The sequence below is a fragment of the Aythya marila genome, assembly GCF_965140915.1.
Source record: "Aythya marila genome assembly, chromosome: 30".
NCBI lineage: Eukaryota > Metazoa > Chordata > Aves > Anseriformes > Anatidae > Aythya > Aythya marila.
Window position 1 is genome coordinate 725,534 of NC_139071.1, and position 14,048 is coordinate 739,581.

The 14,048-nt window shown below is 71.4% G+C and overlaps 1 protein-coding gene across 2 annotated transcripts; it reads left to right on the forward strand.

The window, feature by feature from the left end:
- Window positions 1-469: 469 nt before the first annotated feature.
- BAZ2A (bromodomain adjacent to zinc finger domain 2A) lies at window positions 470-13,556 on the forward strand. Of its 2 annotated transcripts, none has more exons than XM_082781287.1 (29): window positions 470-630; window positions 3,277-3,414; window positions 4,023-4,604; window positions 5,114-5,299; window positions 5,917-6,120; window positions 6,440-6,664; window positions 6,746-6,806; window positions 6,905-7,013; window positions 7,195-7,296; window positions 7,408-7,618; window positions 7,733-7,794; window positions 7,968-8,033; window positions 8,096-8,308; window positions 8,421-8,675; window positions 8,970-9,184; window positions 9,271-9,345; window positions 9,534-9,696; window positions 9,801-9,860; window positions 9,947-10,082; window positions 10,170-10,771; window positions 10,895-11,120; window positions 11,278-11,433; window positions 11,510-11,673; window positions 11,749-12,032; window positions 12,117-12,249; window positions 12,337-12,483; window positions 12,565-12,791; window positions 12,874-13,017; window positions 13,108-13,556. In XM_082781287.1, exons 2-29 carry the CDS (start codon window positions 3,279-3,281, stop codon window positions 13,274-13,276), a joined length of 5,313 nt encoding a protein of 1,770 aa, XP_082637413.1. In that variant the 5' UTR covers window positions 470-630; window positions 3,277-3,278; the 3' UTR covers window positions 13,277-13,556. The 2 variants fall into 2 exon arrangements, with proteins under 2 accessions (XP_082637413.1, XP_082637414.1); XM_082781288.1 differs by having other exon boundaries at window positions 8,117-8,308.
- Window positions 13,557-14,048: the final 492 nt, after the last annotated feature.

A 14,048-nucleotide genomic window follows, 5' to 3' on the forward strand; every position in this document is an offset into this window, starting at 1 on the left:
GCACCGGGAGCTGGCACCGGCACCGGGCTGGCACCGCCGGGCCCCCTCCGGCCCCCCAGGTACGTGTTGGGCCCCCCCGGGCCCCCCCTCGTGCCGTGGCCGCGCTGGGCAGGGCCCCCCGGTGCCCCCCGGTTCCCCTCGGTGCCCCCCCGGTACCTCCCCGGTGCCCCCCCGGTGCCGCGTGACGTCAGCGGGGATCCCGGGGGGGGGATCCCGAGCTTGGGGGGCGCCCCCCCAGGACCGTGCCGGGGACCGGGGCCCGACTGCAGGTGGGGGGGGGGGGGGGGGGGAGGAGCGGGGGCGGCCCCACGTGGGGGGATTCCCCCCGCCGGGGGCGGGGATTCCCCCCCCCTCCCCACGTGGGTCGTGGCCCCGCCCCCCCCGCTGACGCTCGGCGCCGCTCCCCGGTGACGCCACCGCGGCGGCGGTGACGTGGGCGCGGAGGGGGCGGGGCCAGGACCGCCCGGCGGCGCGCGGCGCTTCCTGCCCTGCGCCGCTCGGCTCCGCTCGGCTCGGCTCGGGGCGGCCCCGGCCCGGTCCGGCCCGCGCCATGCGGAGCCGCCTCCCCCCGCCCCGCGCCGCCTGAGCCGGGCCCGGGGCGCCCGCCGGGCCCGCACCGCCGCCTGCCAGGTCCGGGGGGAAAACGGGGCCGGTGGGGGGGGGTGACGGGGGGGGAGCGCTCCGCGGCGGCCGGTAACGGCCGGTAACGGGAGGGGGGAGGGGGGACGGGGGGGGAGGCGGGACCCGGTCCTGGACCCGTGGGGAGCCCCGGGGAGCCCCTGCCCGCATCCCGGCTCTGCCGAGGCCGCCGGTGCCCGGTGAGCCCCCCCCCGCCGCCCCCTCTCCCCTCCCGGTCCCCTCCTCCCGGTGCCCCCTCCCCGAGGTGCCGGTGCCCGGTGCGGGTTCCCCCGGTGCGGGGCTCAGCGAAGAGCCCGGGGCCGGTCCCGGTGCCCGGTGCGCGTCCCCGGGTGTCCCCCCCCCGTCCCCTCCTCCCCGGAGCCCGGCCCGGTCCCCCCCCAGCAGCGGGTGGGAGCGGAGCCGCCCCGGGGGGCGCGGCGGGGGCAGCTCGGGGCCGGGGGTCCCGGCTCAGCGCCCGGTGCCGGCCGTTCCCCCCCCGCCCCCCCCCGCTGCAGGAAGCGGCCGGGAAATGGCAGCCGGGGGTTGCGTCGCCTTGTTTTTGAAACGTCCTCCCCGGCCCGGCCGCTTCGCTCCCGGTTCCTCTCCCGGGGCCACCGAGGATCCTCCCGGGGAGCCCCCGCTGGCAACGCCGCCCGCTCGCAGCCCTCGCTCCGGGGGCTTCGGGTCCCGGTGGGTTCACGGCCCCCAGCCCGGTTTGCTCGCAGCTACACTGACCGGTGCCTGCTGCACCGGCTGCGCCAGCCCCGGGGGAACCGGGCCCGGCCCCCGCCTCCGTCCAGCCCGGGCCTGGCTCTGCCCCCGGTGCCAGCGCATCCCCGCGGCCAGCCCTTCGCCCTCCTCGCCCGCACGGCTCCGGTTACGGCCTGGCCCAGTTTGCAGCAGGGCCGCGACGGGTGGCCTCTGCCCGCCGCACCCAGGGCTGGCAGCGGGCGGCCGGGTGCTGGCACCGCTCCCGGAGGTGCCGAGGGCGGCTCCGGTCGGGACAGGCCCCGGTGTCCCCGTGCCAGCGCCGGGCACGCCGTTGGTGCCCAGCGCCAGGCGCTGCCTGAGCCCCGCTCCCCTCCTGGGGACGGCGTTGCCGCTCAGCACCGCTCCCTTCCCTGCCCTTCAGCCTCCTGGCGCCTGCTGCCATCGCTTCCCCGTCCTCCCTGCTTTTATTCCGCCCTCTCGGCTGCCGCGCTCCCTCCTGGCTCCGCTCCCCCCTCGTTGCCTCCACTCGGCCCCCTCCCGGCGCTGGCGCTCGCCCCAGCCCGCAGCAGCCACCTGTCCGGTTCTGGCACCTCCGGCCGCCTCCTCTGACCTCTCGCGGCCCCGCAGCGCCTTTCCCGGCCGGCCGGCGCATCAGATGCTGGGAGGTGCCGGAAAGGCTTTTTTTCTTCCTTCTCATCGGCCTCTGGCCGGGCTTCCCCAGGGAAGGGTCTCGCGGGCAGGGGCAGAGCTGAGCCGGGGGTGGTGGGGCCGGGATCTGATCCCGGCTCGCTTGTGGGGGGGGACACCCGGGACACCCGGGAGCGCCATGCGCGCGGCAGCTGCGTCACCGCCCATACGGGTTTCTCGGGCGGATGAATCAGCCCGGTGTCCCCGGCGGCCAGGGGGGCTCCGTCCCCGCTGGAGCCCCGGGCGGCGCAGGCTGAGCCGTGATGAAATCCCCGGCCAGGTTTCGACACGGCTGCGCTGCGAGGCCGCGTGCTTGTGGCAGCGACGGCCCTTCCGGAGGGGATGGCGGAGCCAGCGCCGCCTCTGCCCTTGGCTGCTCTCGGGTTTGGTGTCCGTGGGGTGGGCGACCGTGGCCCCCAGGGGGTCCCAGGGGCCCCATCTCATCGGCTGGGCCCACAGAGCCACTGCGGCTCCTTGGCTCAGGGCAAGGAGCTGGGGGCAGCAGGGCACGGAGCCCCCAGCTCCCGGCTGTGAAACGAGGCCAGCCCAGATCCTGCCTGGAGCAGCTGATGCGCAGACGTCCCCAGAGCCGTGTTTTGGGAGGGGACGGGCTCCGTGTGGCGTGGCCGTGCCCCCTGGGGCATCGCTGGGCCGTGCCGCGGGCAGGGGGGACACGGGCTGCGAGGGGACTGGCCGTCCCTGCGGCGCCGTCTGCTGGGAAGCGCGGCGTTCCCAGGGGAATCCCAGCCCCCCCAGTGTCCCCACAAGGTCATGGACCCTCCTGGGGGGACCGGTGCCTCACGCCATGCTCCTGCCCCAGGTCAGGAGCCCAGGGGAGGTGGGGGCTCGGCGCAGAGCTGAGTTCAGCACGGAAAGAAGCCCGTGCGGGGAGCAGGCGAGCCTGCTCGGTGACAGCCTTCCCTGGGGACACGGGAGCGCGGTGACGAGCTGCGCTCATGCAGGTGGCAGCTCGGCACACGCAGCGCTGCTGGGCCTGGGGCCGGCTCGCCGCGGAGGCGGCACCGTGGGCTCAGTGAGGGGGCAGCGGGGGGGGCTTTGGCTGCTGCCAGATGGCGGCCGGGGGCTCTCCCTGCCCCAGCCCCGTCCTGCGGGGCACGGCGCCGCCGGCTTTGGGGAGCGGCTGTGCCCAGGCACGAGCGCAGGGCGTGGGGCAGAGCCTCCCGCGTGGGTGGGGGCCCCCACCCTGCCCCGCTGGGTGGCCGGGCAGCGTGTAACCCCGCGCCTCTTCTCCCCTCCCAGACATGGACACAAACAACCATTTCAACTTCCCGGGCCTTTCCTCCGTACCTACTGCCTCAGGACTGAAACCCACGCCTTCCTCAGGGGACAGCCTGTACACCAACGGGGCTGCACTCAGCTTCCCCCCGCAAGGGAAAAGTAAGTGCCACCGCACACCCGGGCACCCCGCGTCCCCCCGCCAGGCTGCGGTGACGGCGTCCGCCCTCGTTACGGGGCAGTTGGCTCACCGGTGAGCATGTGCTCGGCAGGGCAGCACAGCCCCGACGGTCCCCTCGTGGTTTCGTGTCCTTGGCACGAGGAGGGAGCCTTGGCCACGGAGCCTTTGGAGCATCCCCACCATGCCGGGGAGTCCCAGGGCAGCAGGGATGGGGGTGAACCTCGGGGGCTTACTCCGGTCACATAGGGGCTGGGGGCTGGAGGGGTCTCAACACACCCTTGGTCGCTTTGGCCTAGAAAAGAGCGGCCAGGCCAGAACGGGGGCTGTGCGTGGATTTGGCCAGCCGGCTGATCCCTGCGCAGCCCTGCCAGGCACTCGGCTAATCCCCCGCCTCCTGCTGCTCACAGCACCACGGGGTCGGTTCCTCCACGCCAGGAGGGAGCAGCCTGCTCCACGCAGCGATGCTGGTGCTGGGGCAGGGCGGGGGGCATGGTCCGGCTGTCCCCAAGCCCTCTCGTGTGGCCTGGATGTTGGGAAGTCCCTGCCGTGCTGCTAACGCATTCATCTCTTCCCCTCTCGCTCTCCACAGGTCTGAACGGGGGCATGAATGTCAACGGCTTCTCTACTGTATCTCACACCAGTACTTCAGGGACCTTCACCTCCAGCACGCATTCCTCGGGCACGCCTCACCTCCGCTCCTACGACTGCCTCTGGGACTACACGCAGTACCAGCCGGCCGGCGCGGGCGGCCTCAAGGACGGCAGCCCCAGCGCCGCCCCGTTCCCCAGCCTCGCGCCGTTCCCGCTCAACGGCGTGGCAGGGGGGTCCCGGCCGGCCTCCCCGGGGCACGGTGCCAACCTGCGGGGCACCGGGCAGGAGCTGTGGGGCAACGGCACCCCCGGCTCCATGGGGCTGAACTTTGACTCTCAGGAGCTGTATGACTCCTTCCACGACCAGAACTTTGAGCTGATGCCGAACGGGCCGGCCAGCTTCTACACGGCCTCGCAGCCGTCCCCCATGCTGGGCTCTGGCGAGCCTCCCTTCCCGCTGCCACCGGAGGAGCCAGGCGCCGGCGAGGGCGATGCCGAGGCCGCCAAGGAGCTGTCCCCGGCCATCGCGGAGAACGGGGGCGGGCTGGTGGGCAGCATGGAGCTGGAGGACACGCAGCCAGGTAGGAGCCCTGGCTCGGGATCCGCCCCGTTGGGCGTTCTGCTCCCTGGGGAGGGCCGGCCTCACCCCCCACCATGAGTCCCGCCAGGGTTTGGCCTCTCGCGGTGTGGAGTAGCTTTTGGGATCTTGTTAGGCTGGGCTGAGCGTCGCCTGTGGTGTCGCTGCCAGCAGAGCAGCGTTCCCAGCCGCCTGCAGAGGCGGGCAGCAGCCAGGGTCCTGCAGCCGCCCACCCGCCACGGGACTCCCTGGGGGCTGGCATCCCGCAGAGACCCCGGGACGGGCACTGGGAGGGACTGGTGGCAGCGTGGCTCTGGGAGGCAGTGGGGAGGGACGGGAGGAGGCTGGGCAGCAAACAGCCGTGGCGTGGGGATGAGGGCAGGAGCAGCGGGTCGGGCAGGAGCAGCGGGTCGTGCCGCGTGACGCCTTCGGGGCAGGGCTGGCTGGGCCCCGGGCTCCGTTCCTGAGAGCCTCCTGCCCCAGGGTTTGCTTTCGGACTCTTCCTCCCTTTAGACTTGAAGCTCTGCAGCTACAACGGGTCTGCCCCCGCCGTGGTGCCGCTGAGCCAGGAGGACTCGGTCCTGGCCCCCGACGTGGGCAGCGGCTGCCTGGGGGACGCGTCGCCCATCACCGCCCCGCTGGAGGACGCGCACATCCTGAGCGAAGACCCCCTGGAGCCCTTCGAGGCCCTGGACAGAGGTAGGGAGGCCGCTGCGGCACTGGGGTCTGGGGGCCGGGTGCATGCCGGGCAGCTCCCGGCCAGCGGCATGGGGCGGCCGCCTCCGCTCCCATCCCACCTCCTCGGGGCAGCGCGGGACCCTCTCCCACGGGCGACGGCGACGGCGGAGGCCGATGGCGATGGTGGAGGCCGAGGCCTCCGGCGCTGCCTCCTCCAGCAGCGCCAGCCCTGGGCAGGCGAGGGGCGGGCCCGCGCCCGCGTCCCTCCCGCGCCAGCCCTCCTCCGCGCTCCCTTCCTTCCCTTCCCAGCTCCGTGACGAAGCTGTTACTCAGCGCCTGAACTTCCGCGCTGGTGAACATCACCGCCACCGCCACCACGGCCATTTTGGGCTCCGCTTCCCAAAGGAGGGGGCGTGGCTGGGGGCTGCCGAAATCCCTTAACCCCTCTTCTGCCGGCGCCTTTTTGGCCCCGGGGGGGGGGGGGGGGTTTGTTCGTCCCCAAGGCCATCTCCACCCGGCGGGTCCGGCCGCCCCCCCGGGAGCGGAGATGTGGGTTTGCGTGCCCCCAACGTGCTCGGACACTGGGGGGCCCCCCGCGCGCGGCCCCACCGAGGTCCTGGTGCTGATCCCCCCCCCAGACCCAGGCACCGGGGACCTCTACGCGATGGACGACTCGCAGCTGGTGAGCGACAAGTCCCCCCTGGAGGAGCCCCCCGACGTGCCCAGCCTGCGCTGCTCCGCCAGCCCCCCCCTGCACGCCGCCGGCCCCTTCAGCCTGCTGGCGGCCAGCCGGCCGGCCCCCCCGCTGCTCGCCAGCCCCAGCTCGCCGCCCGCCCTGCACGGTACGTGGACGGCCCCACGAGCCCCCCCGGCTGCCACCGCCACGGGGGGAGCACGGCCACCCAGCCGCCGTGCGGTGCCTCTTTGTGCGGGGCCGCGGGTGTGCGGGGACCCCGCAGCTCCCGGTGCTGAGCCCGGGGAGCCCCGGCTCGGAGCGTGCTGGGGGGAGCTGGTGCGGGGCCAAACGCTGCCCAGGCTGCCCACGGGGAGGGGGACGCGCAGCCCTGTCCTCGTGCTCGGCGGGTGGGGGCTGTCCGCTGCCATGGGCGGAGCAGGAAGGGAGCAGAGCTCGCGGTGACGTCCCTGACCTTGGCTCTGCAGACAGCAGCCTAGACCTGAACAGCAGCAGCCACGCGGGGCCGGAGGAGTCGGGGTCCCTGGAGCTCGACGACGCTCCACTGGAGCCAGAGTCCGCATCCCCCTCCGCAGAGGAGGAGGAAGAGGAGGAGGAGGAGGAGGAGGAGGCTGCTGACAGCTGCACGGAGGCTTCAGCTGCACCAGAAGGCGAGAGCGAGGAGGCCGCCCCGCTCAGCGTGTCGGCGGGAGGTGAGGACAGAGCCCCCCCCTTGGCTGGGTGCCCAGCGCACCGCCAGCGCTCGCCGAGCTCAGGTCCCCTCTGTCCCGCAGGGGATGCCCCCCGCAGGCGCATCGCCACCCCGGAGGAGGTGCGCTTCCCGCTGCAGCACGGGTACGTGGCCCTGTCCCCATCCCTCCATCCCATGGCCACAGGGCCTCGCTTGGCCCCGAGGCCGTGTCAGGCCCCGACTGAGGCGCTCCTGTGCCCAGGTGGAGGAGGGAGGTGCGGATCAAGAAGGGGAACCACCGCTGGCAGGGAGAGACCTGGTACTACGGGCCCTGCGGGAAGAGGATGAAGCAGTTCCCGGAGGTGATCAAGGTACGGCGAGGGGGGGAGGGCAGCGTTGCCGTAGGGGCCAGCTCCTGCTCAGCCCCCAGCTCTGCCGGAGTTCCCCACTGCAGAGGGCAGGCGCTGTTTGCCAGGGGGCCGGGAGCGCTGAGCCCCCTCCTCTCGTGCACCCTCACGGCCTTCATCCTCCTCTTCCTCCTCCTGCCCCCAGTACCTGAGCAGGAACGTGGTGCAGGACGTCCGCCGCGAGCACTTCAGCTTCAGCCCCCGCATGCCGGTTGGAGACTTCTACGAGGAGCGGGACACGCCGGAGGTGCGCCGGGCACCCGGGCTGTGCTGTGGGACCCCAGGCTGCTCTGTGGGATGTGGCACCGTGGGGCTGTGGGGGTGTCCCCTCCAGGGGTGACCACCTTGTGTCCCGCAGGGCCTGCAGTGGGTGAAGCTGAGCCCCGAGGAGATCCCGTCCCGCATCCAGGCCATCACAGGCAAGCGCGGGCGTCCCCGCAACGCAGAGAAGGCCAAGACCAAGGAGACGCCCGCCGTGAAGCGCGGCCGGGGCCGGCCCCCCAAGGTGAAGATGGTCGATTTGCTGAGCAAGACGGACGCTCGGCTGCTGAAGAGGCTGGAAGCCCAAGGTACCCCTCCCCGGCCCCTCCAGCTCAGGTGCTGCCCCTCACAGCCCACCCTGCAAGGGGGCTGCAGCCCTGGCACCCATTCCCTGGTGCCAGCCTCCTTCTCTGCCCTCGCAGAGGTGCTCAGTGACGAGGACAAGCTGAAAATGAGCAAGATCAAGAAGAAAATGAGGAGAAAGGTACGGGTGGCTGTGGGGAGAAGGCAGGGCGAGGGCTGGGGGCAGTTCTGGGGGTCCTCCACGTCCCGCAGCCCCGTGGGCCCCAGCTGTGCCCACTGGCTGGGGCAGGGGGCTGCTGCTGTGCCCCCCCCCGTCAGCTGCCATCTCCCTGAGCTGGGTCTTGTCCCTCCCAGGCCAAAAACAAGCAGAAGCAGGAAGCGAAAGCTCCCAAAGCAAAGGAAGCCAAGAAGAAGTCCAAGGTGAGTCTGCGGTGGCTGTGGGGGCCATGGAGGGGGCGGAGGTGGAGCCCCCATCCCCACAGATCCCGGGGCTTTGTTCTCAGGCCAAGGAGAAGAAGGGCAAACCCGAGAAGGGCAAGGAAAAAGTGCGGCCCAAGGAGAAGAAGGGCAAAGGGGCTCGCAAGGTGGACAAGGGCCTGTTGGCCCAGCGGCGCCTGGAGGAGCGGCGGCGGCAGCAGCTCATCCTGGAGGAGATGAAGAAGCCCACGGAGGACATGTGCCTGGGGGACCACCAGGTGGGCTGGGCCTTGCAGCGAGACCTGGGGGCAGCTGGCTGGGCCGAGCCCATGGGCAGATAACCCGGCTGGTGCCTCGCGTGCCCTGACTGCCCCCTCTCCTGCCCTGCAGCCGCTGCCGGCCTTCTCCCGCATCCCGGGCCTCGTCCTGCCCAGCCACGCTTTCTCCAACTGCCTGACCGTCGTGGAGTTCCTCCAGAGCTACGGCAAGGTCCTGGGCTTCGACCCGGCCAAGGACGTGCCCAGCCTGTGCACGCTGCAGGAGGGGCTGCTGGGGGTGGGTGACAGCGCGGGCGAGGTGCAGGACCTGCTGGTGAGGCTGCTGCAGGCTGCGCTCTACGACCCCGGGCTGCCCCCCTACTGCCAGGTGAGCGGCTGCATCCCCATCCCTGTCCCCGTGTCCACTGTCACACGCAGGCAGCAGGGCTGTTGGTGCCCACGAGGCTCCTGTGCTGTGCTCCGGGAGGTGCTGTCCTTGCTGCAGCCTCCCCTGCCTCCCCCCGTGCCCCTCCAGTTCCCAACCTCATCCTGGGACACCCCTGGGCTCACCCCCTCTCAAGCTTGGGTTTTCCCAGCTCAGCTGTTGGTGTCCCTGTTTGTTTGTTTTTTTCCCTTCCTGCTGACTCCCCCACACTCCCTAACACCCCTTCTTGCTCCCCAGTCCCTGAAGATCCTGGGGGAGAAGGTGTCAGAGATCAGCCTGAACCGTGACACCGTCTCCGAGGTGCTGCGCTGCTTCCTCACGGCGTACGGGGCGGAGGACGAGCTGTGCGAGGGGCTGCGCACGAAGCCCTTCCAGGCGCTGCCCCCCGACAAGAAGGCCGCCATCCTGGCCTTCCTGGTGAACGAGCTCAACAGCAGCACCCTCATCATCAAGTGAGTGCGGGCTCGGGGCGAACGCGGGCTCTGCTGCTGTCCTCCTCGCGGAGCTGCGTGGAGCTGAGCCCCTCGTCCCCTTGCAGCGAGATCGACAAGACCCTGGAGAGCATGGCCAACTACAGGAAGAGCAAGTGGATCATCGAGGGCCGGCTGCGCAGGTGGGTGCTGTGCCTTGGGACGTGGCTGCCTCCAGCCTGCGGTCTCCAAAACCTTCCCCTCCGCGCCCCTGGGGCTCGAGCAGGGTTGGGGCGTTCTTGCAGTGCCGCCGGGTGCCTGCACGCCTCAGCTTGCCGGGGAGCGAGGCAGAGAGCAGGCGGGTGCTGGACGCTGCGCCGCGTCTCGGCAGGTTGAAGGTGGCCCTGGCCAAGAAGACGGGGCGCCCCGAGTCGGAGATCACCGGCCTGGACGATGGGCGGCGCAGGCGCAGCTCCCGCCTGACGGAGGAGCCCAGCCTGGAGCTGGAGGAGGAGGAGGAGAGCCGAGGACGCAAATCCCGCCGGGACGAGGAGGTGAGGATGTGGCCACCGGGAACGGGGAGCAGTTTGGGGCGGCCTTCGGGGATCTCTTCCCGGTCCTGCCGATGCCTCCCTGACAGATCCCTTGCCTCCCCCAGGCCGAAACGTCCGCCTCCAGCGTCCCCGAGCTCGAGCGGCAGATCGAGAAGCTGGCCAAGGTGAGCGGGTGGCGGAGGGGCTGCGGGTTCCCCGGTGCTGCGGGTCCCCCGGTGCCCGTCCCTCACCGCCCATACTCTCCCCGCAGCGGCAGATGTTTTTTCGCAAGAAGCTGCTCCACTCCTCGCAGACGCTGCGGGCGGCCTCGCTGGGCCAGGACCGGTACCGGCGCCGGTACTGGGTGCTGCCCCACCTGGGAGGGATCTTCGTGGAGGGTGCAGAAGGTGAGCTGGGACTGGGCTCCGGGGTCACGTTGCAGACCCCCCCTCACTGCTGCACACCCCCCCCTTCACCTCCCGCTGTCCTCACAGCAGCTGATCCGGCTCCTGAGGAGCACCCCGAGGAGAAGCCGTCCTCCCACGTGGCGCCGGTGAAGGAGGAGCCGATGGACGTGGAGGTGCCCGTCCCCGTGCCCGTGCCCGTGCCCAGCCGGGTGAACTGCACGGCCTCGCGTGCCCGGGGGCGGCCACGGAAGAGCAAGGAGTTGCCGCGGAAGAGCAAGGAGGAGCCGCCCCCACCCTGCAGGCCCAAATCCCCCCCCATCAACGGGGTCCTGGAGGAGCCGATGACCCTGGGGCAGAGCCAGCACGACCTCAGCCAGTCTGCCTTCCTCTCCTGGCTGAGCCAAACTCAGTCATCCCTGCTCAAGGACTCGGTCCTCACCCCGGACAGCAGCCCCGGCAACGGGGAAGGGGGGCTCCAGCCGCTCGAGACCCTGGCCGACCCCACGGCGGAGGAGGAGAGCACCACAGAGGCCGTGGAAAAGCAGGGGCCCTGGTTCAACCTGCTGCCCCGGACACCCTGTGACAACCGACCCCCCCTCGCTACCTCCTCAGCTGAGCCCTCTCCACGCGCCACCTCGCAGCCCCGCGGCCAGCCCCGGGGCGAGCAGCCCAAGGCCTCGGCCAGGCAGGTGGGTGCCCGGGGCCGACCGCAATGGCTGGGGCATGGGGAGGGGGCCGAGGGGTGCTGGGGTGGAGGGGCGAGGAGCAGGTGCGGGGCTGTCCCCTTGTCTGATGGGCTCTGTCCCCTGCAGCTGAACGGGCTCCCCGCTGATGACCCTACGTCTCCCCTGCTCGCTTCCACCCCGGTCCATGCTGGCGCCAAGGCCCACGGCGCCTGCCCCAGGAACCGGAGCAGCCTGGAGAAGCTCCAGGATGTGCCAGGGCAGCCCAAGCGCCGAGGACGGCCTCCGACCAAGTTCTTCAAGCAGATTGAGCAGAAGTACTTGACCCAGCTGACGGAGCAGCCCGTTCCCCCTGGTGAGAGCCATGCCAGAGGTCCCGGCTCCCAGGCCGAGCTGTGGCCTTGCTTCTCCCCAGGGAAAGCCCTTGGGTTTTGGGGCCGGCTCTGCCACGCGAGACCGTGGGGAGGGGGTGCCGGTGCCCCCGAGCTGAGCTGCGTGGTGCTACCTTGCAGAGATGCAGAGCGGCTGGTGGTGGCTGCAGGACCCCGAGCAGCTGGAGGCGGTGGCTCGCGCGCTGCACCCGCGGGGCATCCGGGAGAAGGCTCTCCACAAGCACCTCACCAAGCACAAGGAGTACCTGCGGGAGGTCTGCCTGCGTGCCACCACGGGTAAGAGCTGCCCCCTTGGCCCAGGGCGCGGGCCTGGCTTTGCGTCCCCCCCACCAACCTCCCCCTCTGTCCCCAGACCCCATCTTCCACCTGCGCCCCGAGGCGGCCGGTGCCGCCGTGTCTCAGGAAGCCCTGGCCCAGTGGTCGGTGATGGAGAGGGCCTACGAGACCGACCTCTCCATCCTGCAGTGGGTGGAGGAGCTGGAGCAGCGCGTGCTGATGGCCGACCTGCAGATCCGGGTAGGCGCTGGGCCGGGGGCTGCCCGCGCGGTGACCTCGGTCCGGGCGCCCTCCCTGAGCCCCTCTCTCCCGCAGGGTTGGACGTGCCCCAGCCCCGACTCCACGCGGGACGACCTGCGGTACTGCGAGCACAAGGTGGAGCCCCTGGAGGACATCACGGTCCGGAGCCGGCGGGACGGGCTGCCGCTGTGCCGCGAGCGCAACAACCCTCTGGACCTGGCGGTCCTGCGGCTGGCGGCGCTGGAGCAGAACGTGGAGCGGCGCTACCTGAAGGAGCCGCTGTGGCCCCTGCATGAGGTGGTGGTGGAGAAAGCCGTGCTGAGCGGCCCCGAGGAGCTGAGCCTGGGCACCACCGAGATGTGAGCCCCTTGTCCGTGCAGGGTGGGGGCTGGTAGCGGGACCCCCACGCCTCGGCTGAGCCCCCCCCGTCCCTCCTCCCGCAGCGCCTACGAGATCACCCCCCGGGTCCGGACGTGGCGGCAGACGCTGGAGCGGTGCCGCAGCGCGGCCCAGGTCTCCCTCTGCATCTACCAGCTGGAGAAATCCATCGCCTGGGAGAAGTCGGTCAACAAAGTGGTGAGAGCCCGCGCCCTGCCAGGGGGTGGTATTTGGGGGGGTGGTCCCACACCGTGGCACCCCTGACGCCCCCGCCGGACCCCGCAGACCTGCCTGGTGTGCCGGCGTGGGGACGACGACGAGCACCTGCTGCTGTGTGATGGCTGCGACCGCGGCTGCCACCTCTACTGCCACCGGCCCAAGATGACCGAGGTGCCCGAGGGCGACTGGTTCTGCTCTGTCTGCGTCTCCCAGGTGGGCACCGGGACCCCCTCCGGCTCACGCGGTACCCCCCAGCTCTGCCCCCACGGTGACCCCTTCCCGGTCCCCCCACAGGCGGAGGCGTACCGGGACCCCAGCTCGCCCCGGCGAGGCAAGAAGCGGAAGCGGGGACGCCTCCTGGGGGGGGGCTCAGCGGAGGAGGAGGAGAGCCCCCGGCGCCGGGCAGCCTCACGCCGCCGCGAGGGGCAGCCGCTGCCCCGCCACGCTGCCGAGGGGCTGTCCCCGGCCAAGCGGCGCGGCGCCACGCTGCGGAGCCAGCCCAGCGACCTGACCTTCTGCGAGTGAGTGCTGGGGGTGACACGGGGTTGGGAGGGGGCACACCGTCCCCCAGGCCCCCTCCCCAGCGCCTCCTTCCCTCCCCAGGATCATCCTGATGGAGATGGAGTCGCACGAGGACGCGTGGCCCTTCCTGGAGCCGGTCAACCCGCGCCTGGTGCCCGGCTACCGCAAGATCATCAAGAACCCCATGGACTTCGCCACCATGCGCACGCGGCTGCTGCGGGGCGGGTGAGCGCGGGGCGCCCCCTCTCCGTGTCCCCCCCCCCTCCCCCGGCCCCTATTCCTCGCCCCCCATCCTTGACCCCCCCCCTCCCGCAGGTACTCGAGCTCGGAGGAGTTTGCGGCCGACGCGCTGCTGGTGTTCGACAACTGCCAGACCTTCAACGAGGACGACTCGGACGTGGGCAAGGCCGGGCACGTCATGCGCAAGTTCTTCGAGAGCCGGTGGGAGGAATTTTATCAGGGAAAGCACGCGGCACGGCCGTGAGCGACCCCCCCCCGGCCCGGGGACCCCCCCCGCCCGGAGCCCATCTCGCTGCCTGCTGAACCCCGCGGGGGCTGGGGGCCGCTGCCCAGGGCCCCCCCCCCCTCACCGGTGGGCGGAGGGGGTTGGGGGGGGGCCCAGCCCGGCCCCCTCCCGCAGCCCGGACCCCCCCCCCCCCGACCACCACCACCAAAATCCCTCCCTTGCCCCCCCCTCTCCCCCCCCACAGCACCACCAACTCACAGACTGTGTAAGCCAAAAAGAAAAAAAAAAGAGGTGTTTTTTTCTTTCTTTCTTTTAAATTTTTATTTTCCGATTTAAAAACAGCAGCAAGCCCAACCTCCACCCCCCCCGCCCCGTATCCTTCCCCCTCACCCCCTCACACCCCAAAACAAAACAAGAAAAAAAAAAAAAAGAAAAAAAAAAAAAGAAAAAAACAAAAACAAAAAACGAGGAAAGCGAAATAATCCCCGCTGGGAATATTTAATAATAGCAATAGTTCGTAGTGAATGTGTCCGAGCGCTCCTGTGCAGCGTCTACATGCATTAACGGCCAGTAAAGTGGACTTAGCCCCCCCCCCCCGCGGCCCCCCCCGCTCGCCGGCCCGGCCAGGACCCCCCCCACCCCCCCCGCGCAGACACTTTACGGGAGGGCCCCCCCCTTCCCCCCCCGGTGCACCCCTTCTGCTGTAGGACCCCCGCCCGCTGCGCCGGGGTGGGCGCTGCCCCCCCCTCTCGCCCCCCCCGCACCTGGCTCCAGGGACCAAACGGGGATG

Excerpts from the sequence above, each read along its gene's own strand:
- BAZ2A (XM_082781287.1), top strand. The coding sequence starts at position 3,279 with ATGGACACAAACAACCATTTCAACTTCCCGGGCCTTTCCTCCGTACCT. Across the intron at positions 6,121-6,439 it reads CTCGCCGCCCGCCCTGCACG|ACAGCAGCCTAGACCTGAAC; the intron begins GTACGTGGACGG and ends TTGGCTCTGCAG. Across the intron at positions 9,346-9,533 it reads ATCGAGGGCCGGCTGCGCAG|GTTGAAGGTGGCCCTGGCCA; the intron begins GTGGGTGCTGTG and ends GCGTCTCGGCAG.